This window comes from Penaeus vannamei, chromosome 2, assembly GCF_042767895.1.
Source record: "Penaeus vannamei isolate JL-2024 chromosome 2, ASM4276789v1, whole genome shotgun sequence".
NCBI classification, from domain to species: Eukaryota; Metazoa; Arthropoda; class Malacostraca; order Decapoda; family Penaeidae; genus Penaeus; species Penaeus vannamei.
The window spans coordinates 6,555,990-6,567,819 of record NC_091550.1 but is presented as its reverse complement, the minus strand read 5'-3'; the positions used below and the strand labels follow the sequence as shown (position 1 = coordinate 6,567,819).

At 34.2% G+C, this 11,830-nt stretch overlaps 1 protein-coding gene across 1 annotated transcript; it reads left to right on the top strand.

The window, feature by feature from the left end:
* The first annotated feature begins 1,814 nt into the window (after positions 1-1,814).
* Positions 1,815-11,286, top strand: LOC113818570 (Golgi to ER traffic protein 4 homolog). The gene is made up of 8 exons (XM_027370768.2): positions 1,815-1,973; positions 5,013-5,091; positions 5,535-5,629; positions 5,863-5,999; positions 6,348-6,486; positions 7,564-7,710; positions 8,388-8,539; positions 9,871-11,286. Exons 1-8 carry the CDS (start codon positions 1,864-1,866, stop codon positions 9,987-9,989), a joined length of 978 nt encoding a protein of 325 aa, XP_027226569.1. The 5' UTR covers positions 1,815-1,863; the 3' UTR covers positions 9,990-11,286.
* The last annotated feature ends 544 nt before the right edge of the window (positions 11,287-11,830 follow it).

Below are 11,830 nucleotides of genomic sequence, written 5' to 3'. Positions count from 1 at the left end.
CCCGAGGATGAGTGAAAGATACGCGGAAGTGCTAACCTAACCTAACCCAACCCAACCTAACCTAACCTAACCTAATTTTACCTAACCTAACCTAACCTAATTTTACCTAACCTAACCTAACCCAACTCAACCCAACCAAACCCAACCTAACCTAACCTAAGCTAGTCAAAACTCAGGCCGCATCCAGAACCTAACCAAATGAAAGAGTCTTGGAATCGGTCCTCGGTAATGACCTCCGAAAGAGGTTATCTCTCTCCGCCTTGACCCTTAGAGGTGTCACAATTCCGTGACCGTAGGCGTGTTACTGGTCCAAGGAGGTGAGCGTTAGACAGGACGAAGCTGACTGTGTTAGGCGGAGGTAACGCACAATATAATATAATATATATATATATATATATATATATATACATATATAAATACATATATATACATATATATATATATATATATGTATATATATATGTATACACACACACACACACACACACACACACACACACACACACACACACACACACACACACGCACACACACACACACACACACACACACATATATATATATATATATATATATATATATATATATGTATAAATATATATATATATGTATATGTATATATATATATGTATATATGTATGTGTGTGTGCATGTGTGTATATGTGTATTTGTATGTGTTTGTTTGTGTGTGTGTGTATACTTGTATATATATATATATATATATATATATATATATATATATATATATATATATATATATATATATGTATATATATATATATATATATATATATGTGTGTGTGTGTGTGTGTGTGTGTGTGTGTGTGTGTGTGTGTGTGTGTGTGTGTGTGTGTGTGTGTGTGTGTGTGTGTGTGTGTGTGTGTGTGTGCTACAGTAGATCAGTATGGGCTCCCGGTTATTGTCGTTAATGTATTTGAATTAATGATATATTGAGAGAGGGCCTTTATGATGGTTAAATGTCGGATTGGCGAAACATTCTAGCCAAGTAGAATTCCTGTGAATTGCAATATCATATCATCCTGCCTTTTGTCGTTAGTAAATGTACAGTTATGATGCATAATTCTTAAATCTTACCTCTGTTCTTGGTATTTTTTCCTAATAGCTATTTAATTTAGATTCCTCCTGAAATCACTTTGCGCAAAATGTCTGTTGCGATATTGTGCTTTATCGGCAATTAAGTAATGCTATCTGCTGCATGATTAGTTGGACAAAATCTTAGGCAAGTTGGCGGGGTCAAAGTTCCCAGCCATTTAAATAGGGAAAAATTACCCACAAAATGACGTCATTTGCTAATATCTGTCTCCTGGTCACTTGATACGTTATCTTCTGGGCTTTGGCTACTTAATAATTAACGAAAAAAGTGGGCAAGTAATTTCAGAATGGAATTTAAAAAGGGGGTGATATAAGACAGACATTGAAAGATATTTCTACTATTCATCAAACTTTTAAAAGAAACGTAACTCGTGTCATAGCTAGAACTTCAATACAACGTAGAACCTTCAGCGATATTACATTTTTACACAGAACAGTTTACAAGGAAAATACCAGTTTATATTACATTTGTTAGAACCGCGACAGTGACGTCACGGCAAACCGGATTGACACGGATAACATGTTTGAAAACGCCCTGTTAAGCGAATCACACAGAAAGTACTGGAATACCCAATGACATATACAGATAAACCAAAAATCAATATCAAAAACAGACAAAAATATAACCATCCTCCCCCGGGTAATAATAAAAACCACTCCACGTTTTAAAAGAGGACACAAAATTGGAATAGTTTATCCCGTTTTTCGAAGAGTTCAGCGCTCCGGGATCGAGTTCGAGAGTTTGTCAACATGGCCCAAGGGAGTCGAGGTGTGACGCGGGTTCTGGCCAAATTAAAATCCTCAGTGGAAGAAGGCAAATATTATGAAGCCCATCAGATGTATAGAACTTTGTACTTCAGGTTCGTCTCGTTGTAGTTTTAGGGCTAAGCCTCTTTCAGACGCGCCTGTGACCCTGGTATTCACACCGGGTAATAATAATATTCCAGGCGTTTGGAGTGCCTGCCTAATTGCATCATAAAAATAAAACGTGTCGACCTTACCCCATCAGGTGGATTTTATCTCTATTTGCTCTCATTTTTGAGGGAGCAAAAGTGAGAGGGACTTCCAGCTGACATTTTTGGGATCGTGAGGTCCTCTGATAAGTATTTCTTGCAGAAGGTTTGGTTTTCTTTACTTCTGACATATTGAAGGGCATACGATTGTTTACTATTGGTAGTATCGTTGTTATTAGGTCTAGTCTGTTGATTTCTTTCTAATTGAATCCTGTTTGATCAAGTGTGTTTGCAAAATAAAGTTGATTGGGTGAATATGGACATGATTGAAGGGTGTGAGATGAAAGAACTATGGTGGATGGAATTATTAGAAGGTTTTGCAGTGAATAATAATATTATATTCTCAACTAATTTGTTCTAGAGGTATTTATCATGAGTAGGTCTTAAATTGTTGGTACTAATAGGTTTGGTATTGAGGACGTGCTTGTGATGCATACTCTTTTTATATTATACTTGGAGACCACATGGAAAGTGTTGTTATTGGTTGTAATATGAGTTGCACAGTGTAAGAAAGAAATGGCCTCAGTAAATATTGGTGCTCGTGCATAGGTAACAAGTCCCTACATATATTGTGGTAATTTTCTGTTATTTTCTCATTTATGACGGGTAGATTGAGTTTTTCACATGTATGAAAATTTTTTTAGTTACCAATGAGATGTCTGTAGTGTCCACCTATTAATATATTTGGTACTGTATGTCAAGTTTCCTCTGACTACATCTATACTGCCATTCCCTGTGTAGGCCCACTTATCCCTGAACTAATTGTACAGTCATGTCTTTCATTGGAATTGTTGAGTTCAAATATCTGCTGATATGCATGGTATGTTGCATTATTCAAGTATGGTTTTGTAAGTCTTTAAAGTATAGGTAAAAGTGCAATTTCGAATTAAAATTGATTTATTATTGACTTTTTTTCTATAGACAATAACTGTTAACAAAATTGTCTCCCTCAGTCAGTGAGCACTTCAAGTTAAACATATATATATATATATATATATATATATATATATATATATATATATATATATATATATATATATATATATATATATATATATATATATATAGTTCTTGTTTCTTAGCTTAGCTGCAGATTTCATTATTAGTCATTGTGCTTATACTTAAAATGATTGTCCCAGTATTAGTTTCACCAGCAGAGGAATGTTTTCAAATAAATTTACATTAAGTGAAAAAATTCATATTCTAAATTTTCTCATTATCAGATGAATGTTGGAGTAGCTCTTGCAGTTAATCAAAGTATATATTTAAATATATGTGTTGTGCACTTTATAGCGTCCTGCACATTATTTATCAAGATATCAAGATTTTTGACAGTTTTTTAGAATGGTGTTGGATCCTGCACTGCCATGGTATGTGTTGCAGAATCTGACAAAGGCTAAGAACCCCCCACTGCTTACAGTCTGGCAAGATAGATCATGTAGTGGTTCTTTATTTGACAGTTAATAACCAGAAAAATCTACAAACCTCTTTGTCAGAATATACATATAATACTGATAAAGATTGCTAATAATTGCTGGAGTATGAAGGTTCAGTGCATTTTCATTAGTTATTGGTATATAAGTCCATGGATGTGGTCCAGTTCTGGGTAGTTACACCCTCTTTATTTAATAACGAATCATCAACAAGGTCTACAAGCTCTGTCTTCCAAAAATATATGATTGATTGGTGGTCTTTGCATGGGTGCCATTTTGGAGTGGGTGCCAGAGTGAGTGCATGGGTGTATCAGTTCTCTTAATATCCAATTGCACCATGATTCTTTACTTCTGAAAAGTCATTTAGATTTTAGTGAGCTTCGTCCTTTTTTCTTCATGAGATATTCTTTTGTATCCATCTTCTATTCCAATTGTTTAATTTACTTAAGGTCTAGATAGATGTTTCTTCTTTGGTGCTGTTGTTAATTCTCTACTCAGATTTAATTGATTAAGTAAATATTTCTGTGGCACCTTCTTTCATTTTATTTCACATAAGAAATATATTTGAAATACTAGTGATAATTTTAGAACAAATTATGTGTTCTGAAGTCTGGTATTATAGGCTGTTGTTATACATACGGCAGCTGTATCCAGTTTCTTGTGATTAGGCATACAGAACACATATGCATAAGTGCATATAGACATTATTTTGGGGCAATAAATACAAACCTAACCTGATCTAACCTAACTTAATTGAAAGTGGTATTATCATCTTGTGTCGAGACGCCGTACTCGTAGTCACTTCCTATTCTAAATATGAACTGGTTCTGGAAAGAGATTGAAACAAGGTTTATATCTTTCTGGATTCTTTCAGGATTAACAGTTTTCTTGTCTGCTGTTTAGAATAGTATGTTTTTCATTGTTATTTAGATTGCTTGCCTTGACTGCCTTGCCAGATCATTCAGAGGTTTTGTAGATCAAACAAAGGGTAGAAACCTTGCCTTTGAGAGAGCTGCAGAGAAGCTGCTTGTAGGCATCACACATGGAGTGGTTTTAGTTTAATTTATGTTCTCTGTGTTTTTTGTTCTTATCAAGCTATTGGAATAGATGTTGCTGTCATAGGCCACTGTGTGCTGTAGTCCCACAATTAGACATTACCTTTCATACCAAAGAAGTTTTAGTATTATTTCTGTTTTTATTAGTTATTGATAATGCTACTGCATTACTAATATAAAACGTCAATAAAAGAATTATATGGAATGGGATAAACAGGTGAGGTCATATAGGCCTGGTAATTAACTCTTTGGTGACTGAATGCGTGCAGAGCCATGTATTTGTAAAAAAACAAGACAAGACAAGGAACATACTGGCTAGTACATGTTCCCAGCATCAGTTGGTTAACATCAACTTTTATTTTCAATTGTTAGCTGACAAGAAAATAAATTCATTGCAGATACTGTGGCCAGCAGAAATATAATGAAGTATTGGATCTCTTGTATGATGGAGCCTCTCTGCTTTTGAAGCATGACCAGGTAAGAAAAATTATTATAAGTCACTGAAATTGGAGGATGCAAGCGTGGTTTTGTTGGAATGCTTTTTCATATGTACATTATACTATTTCAAGTCTTAATTTCTTTCTGTCCTATGGAACCGAATTATAACGTATTATTTTGATCATTTATATTGGTACACTGGGCAGAAGATGGAAAGATTAGTATCATCTACCATTTTTTTTTTTATTCTATGATAGAAGCTTTTAAGATACTTATTTAAAACCTGATCATTGTATATATATAGCTCTAAATTTCCATGTCCTTTAAGGATTAGAAGGAGACAGTAAACTAGTTTTAATGTCAATGCATGGTGTCCAATTTTTTGTATTATGATTTTACTGACTTCTGCCAGGGTTTTACAGATATTTAAAATCATCTCTGCTAAAATTAAATGGTCTAACTTCGTAAAATTTACATTACAGCAAACAAGTGGTGCAGATTTAGCTTTACTGATGTTAGATGTATTGGAGAAATCCAAGACAGCACCAACAGAAGAGCACATAGCCAGAATAGCAAGGTTAGTGAGAATCTTCGTCATGGTAAAACTTTATCAATAACAAGACAGAAAAGTATTTCTTGAATCTTCAAATTTGTACATTCAAAAATATTTGTTAGCTACTTCATGCAAAATAGGCTTTTTACAACAGTTAGGCTAATTGGTATAGATAAACCCCTTTAAACTTTTGTATTTTTAAAAGAGATACAAAATATGTTCTCTGATGTTTTGTAATGAAACCATTATCATTACAGTTTATTCAGCCTTCTAAGTAATGGAACCCCAGAGCGCCATCAGTACTTGGTGCGGTCAGTCAAGTGGTCGTGCGACGAATCACACAAACTGGGGCATCCTAGGTTACACCAGCTTCTAGCACAGACATTGTGGAAAGGTACGTGTAGGGTTTTCTGTTAGTTGAATACTAGGCTTGTCCAGTTCTGGCAAGATGGCTTCCGAATGAGATGCACTAGAAGTCTTGCTTTTATCAGATACTAAAAACACTGTATTCATAGGTGCAGGTGAGTGTTTGTGAGTGTGTGTGTGAGTGAGTAAGTGACAGTGTTTGTATGTATGTAAGTGAATGAGTGTGTGTTCCTTATGTGTTTTTGAGTGTTTTTTTATTTATTTACTTATTTATTCTTTTTTTTTTATGTGTGAGTGAGTGTGTGTGTTTAGCCTTTATTCTGAAAGGTCAATTATAGAAGAAACATATGAACTAGAACACGTCTTTATGTTGCAGAAAAGAATTATGGTTCAGCAAGATATCACTACTTAAGGTCAGAAGATGGTGGAGGTTGTGCAGACATGCTAGTGGAACTACACTTACTCAGAGGTTACCCATCAGAAGTTGATCTGTTCCTAACGCAGGCTGTCCTTCAGTAAGTATGTTTGGGCCAAGTAGAAAAAATCAAACTTATTTTATCTTTTCAAGAATATCAATTGACTTTGATCTCTCTTATTGGTACCTTTTTAGGATAATACTTTCATTTTGTTGTGAACAGATCATTTTAATTTTTTTGTATGTTAGTTTTATACTGATTTAATGAAAATTTTATTGATTATATAAAAAATTATATGAACTTTAACATTTTGTATGATAAAAATGTCTGATACCATTTTTTGTTTATCAGAACAGAAAAGTTATTATTATTACTATTATTATTAATATTTTTATTATTATCATTATTACTTAAAGATATAAGAGTGGAATGTCAATGTATGTAAACGTATTGACATTCCAGTGTATGTAATGTGCTCTCAGATGCTACCTTTCTCATTGTGGCTAGGTTTGGCATCCTTTGTGATGTTTGTTGACCTTTAACACTATTATCAGGAATTAAAGTAAGAAAATAGAGGCCTCACATAGGGATGTATTATCAGAGAATAAGTCAATGGACCATACATCAAGTTTAGTGAACTATATTGATGTTGACAGATGTAGAAAGGTATGAATGAGAATGAATATCTTCACTATACAAGACATGTTTCTGTGAAAGATGTATTCGAAACCGGTCAAATACATCTCTTGTATTGTAAAGATGTCCATTCTCATTCATACCTTTCTACATAATGTTTAGTGTTATTCCCTCAAATCATCATATGTGTAGATATGCAGTAGGCTTCATATCTACACATTTTTCTTAGGATTGATGCAAGATTCATATTATTCTAAGTCCTTTGGTACACACAAATGCCATGACAAGAAATACATTAATGTCAAAATTCATGTCTTTGATATGGAGTTTACTTCAAAATGATAATAAAGTTACAGAGTTTTTAAGGTTTGGGTTGAATTTACCTTGCTTATTTACTTGGAATTTTCTTTAGGTGGTGATGTTTTCTCTCCTTTTCTCTCTTCCCATTCACTTCTGTTATTACTATTACCTCTCCTCCTACCTGTTTTCAAAATCTAGATATTCAGTATTTTCATTCATCATCTTGTTTTTTGTTTTCAGGTACTTGTGTCTTCAGAAGAAAGTTGCTGCATCAGAGGTTTTTGAAAATTACACCAAAAAGCATCCAAATATCACCAAGCAGAGAGGACCTCCGTTCCTTCTTCCTCTGCTCAATTTCCTCTGGCTTCTCCTGTCTGCTATTGAGAGGTAAAACTGCTATTTTTTTTTAAATCACAGATTATCATTTAACCCTTTTGTGATGATTATTGTTGAACAGTGTTTATTGCGACAATCGTAGAAGATATGGATTATATAAATGTGAATATGGAACAAGGGAGACAGGAAAACTAGGAAGAAACTTGCTTTGTGTTTGTCAATATCTTTTTTATCTTTTTTTCTTTTTGGATAGCTTTAGAATTGTCTTCATTCATTGAAGACAATTGTGTACTTGTATTTTTGCAAAGAGACCGGCCATACTATAAATGCTTGTTATTTCTAAATGAAACAAGAAGTCTGTGTGTAAACTGCAAGTTCAATACTAAGATGTGATGAATAATTTATGTAATTTTTATATATTTCTATGTTATTCTTGTATTAGAGAATTCTAGGAATATATATAGGATGCTACATTTTTCCATAAACATATGTAGAAAAGGTGTCAATGAGAATGAATATCTTTGCAGTACAAGAAATGTATTTGACCGGTTTCAAGTATATCTTCTCATTCATATGTTTTCTACATTTGTCACAATAAGCATCTTTTCTTATTTGTCTGTTCATCTTTTTAAATATGGTTTTTTGGTGGATTGTATTGTTTATCCCTGTGTAAGTACAAAATGTATTCCACAACAGAAGAGCTTACAATTTTTATTTTCTTTTTTCAGCGGGCAAGTAACTCGATTCACAGTTTTGTGTGAGCAATATCAACCAAGTTTAAAGAGAGATCCATCCTATAGAGAGTATTTAGACAGAATTGGACAGCTATTTTTCAATCTTCCTGCTCCACGTCCCCAGCAAGGACCAGGGGGCATATTTGGTAAGTGTTCTCGATCCTTTGTGAGAATAGTTTTTTGTCATGATTATGTTAAGTTAAGGTAAACATTTGGTGGTGATCCACAAATTGTTAGAATTCTTAGCAAAGGTCATTTTTGATATACAGTAGTCCATCCAGTTACTCTTAACATGTGTATATACATTTCCTGCATGAAGGATAGATACAACACTATTGCAAAGTATATGTGGCTAGACCAGCACTAGGAAGAGATAAAGGAAACATGACTCTTGAGCATTTTTTTTTTTTTTTTTTTTTTTTGGTCAAGGAATTACTGACACATATACACTTGTCCACGCTCCCTCATCCACTCACGCATTCACACACTCATCTTGCAAGTTCATTATTGCATTTATGGTCACCTTTATAATTGTTATGATATCTACCAGTTTCACGTGTGTAAAGCTTTGGTTATAGTTTCTAAGAATCAAAAGATAATTACCGAGACAAGTTTCATGAGCATCATTGACTACATTGTAATTTATACGGAATACGTGAACAAAACATCAAAAGCAAAGGCCAGGGTGACGGAAAAGACTTGCCACGAGTGCACAAACCTCTTTGAGTGTGATTTGACTCATTTGGCGCTTAGAAGGAGGCTTTAGCATTATTCCCATCGATAAACGAATGTGGAATGTTATGTCCGTAAGCAGTGACTGGAAGAGCGCCGGCTCCAGGGAGGATGCCATTTCCATGCTGCGCACTGTATTCCTAGCCGCTGATTGGCGCAGGAGCTATTTACTACATAGAGAGATAATATGGAATCTGTGCTAAGAAAATAAGTAATTACCATCTGGATAACACAAATCAAAAGACAAATATGAACATTGGAAAATGGCGATAAAGCTCAAAAAGTTTTCACAAAATAACTTTTCAAAGGGGAGGCACAGTGTCTTGTCACTGCTCATGAGTGTTTGTGCGCACAGCACGCCTGGGATGCTGGCCACTTACGTAACCATTGGAACCGGATCCAGGGGGTTAACACCTGCAAAATTTTTGAGGTTACATGGCATTTATCAATGAGTGATAGGTAAAGTTTGACAACTAGTAGAGTACAGGAACTATACTTGTGAGTATTTTGAGTTTGTAAAAACAATTTAGGTTTGCAGATAAATGTGCCAAATTTAAGAAAACATCATCCCTTATTGAAAGTCAGCATCCACTCTAGTCATAATGGATTGAGCTCTAATGCCAGGTGGCAAGGATACATATATATTAGAAAATATATTCATAACTCCATTCTCAAATGTGGATTTATATCCTTGATCTGCCTGGATAATGACAAAAGAGACTATTGATTTTTCTTTTTGCCTCAGGTAATTTGATCCAGGGTCTACTTGGTGGAGGGCTTGGTGATGATGACTCCGACGATGATGGAATCTCGAGTGGTCCTTCGACCTCACGACAACCACTGGCTGCTGAGGAGCTGGACTAATGTTGTGTCTCAGTAGGATTGTTAGGTGCTTAGGGTTAGTGCTATTGTGAGAATATAGTACTGACTCACATCAGCAGTTGAAATGAACTATGTAATTATTTATTTTTTATGATTATTATTATTTTTTCTCCCCCTCCCCTCTTTCTTTTGTCTTCTGCTGACCCTCGCTTCCTCTCATAATTGTTCCTCCCCTTACCTGTACCCCTGTTATGTTTTGGATGTTTAAGGAGAATGTCAAACTCTGATGTCAATTTTAGCACTTGAGTGTTTTTCCTCTCCCTTTTGGTGTGTGTTCATGATTTGAAATTTGTACTTTCCACTGGTGTTGTTTCAGGAAACGGAGAAGAGCAACATAATTAAATCTCCATTTTTGCCTGTCCATGTACTTTTCAATAGTCATAGGAGGTAGATTTTTATTTTATATCAGTTTTTGCGCTGTTATAAGAATCATGAGAATTTGTAAATAGCCAGAGATGTTATGTAGGCACCATAGATTTTGCTACCGAGACCACCAGTGTATAGATTAGTGTGAAATTGGTTGATGAGTTTATTAGGTGTAAGTGGAAACATTTGTAATATATTGTATAGTATAAAATCCACATAGATTAATGTTGAGAGCTCTACCCAAAAATCTGTGACCAGCAATATTGTGTTTCAGGTCATCTCAATAGTAAAATATATGTGAAGGACTGAACTTGATAATTTTCAATTTTGTATTATTAGAGTATTGATGAAGTTAATATCTGACATATTAAACAAAGCAGAATACAAAGAGAGGAAGTGAATATTAAAGCAAGTTATAAGATTCTATTGCAGATGCATATTACAAACTGTTAGTGTAATACTTGAAAATTTCATGTTGGTCTGATTGTGTAAATTCAGTGAAAGACTCATTATGCCTAGATGTGGTTTGAAATTTTTCAATTTATATCTCAACTTTATAGTGAGAGTAAATTTCTCTGGCTTGTTTTGAAATTTGCACCTCAGGGAATAGCATCTCGAAAATGATATTTGTATGTACTGCCACAGTTTTATCTTTCACCTGATGGGATTGATAGCAGTCGTTGCATTTAAGTTTTTGTAGCTTGAGAATAATTGAAACGTGATACCCAAAGACTTGAGTACACCAAATAGAGTTATCCTTAAGGTAAGCAGTTTCTCTTTATAGCTTTACAGTTCAACCAAACACTCAAGTATATGGCACATCTAGGCAGTGGTTAAATGTACATTGTTGCTGGAAATATAAATGATTATTATCTACTGATGAGCATTAAAATATCGATCAGGTCTCCATATGCTTATTGGATTCTTTATCCTTTTGATATTACTGCTGTAAAACTTTTACAAAAGTACAGGCATGCTTGTTTTATAAGTAGAATACTATTGTCAACATTGAGAAACACGATACTGATAAGGGGTTAATGTTGACAGTAGTTTTTATTACATCAATGATTTGCATGTGAATGTTAAGATGTAAGACATACCAAAAGCACATGAACAAAGAAGTATGTCTGATGTAAATTTACCTAGTTGGAGACACTTCATTAACCTAAACTTTTTATGACAAAGAGAACTTGAGTTCACTTTTATAGCAAGAAATTTACTACCATGAAGTGATATAGAGGAAAAAGAGCATATCCTTGAAAGACATGCTGACTGTTGTGGAAATGGGTTATCCTCAAAAATATTATTTATACTTTGCACTTTTGATATTCAGACAATAATTTCAGTATTGTTGTGGAATTTTCTTTTCTCTCTCTCTCTCTTTTGTTTTGTAGACCGGAGAAAATTTTGAAATAATGGACTTAGAGGTGCAGGTTACCAGAACATTTACAGCTTCA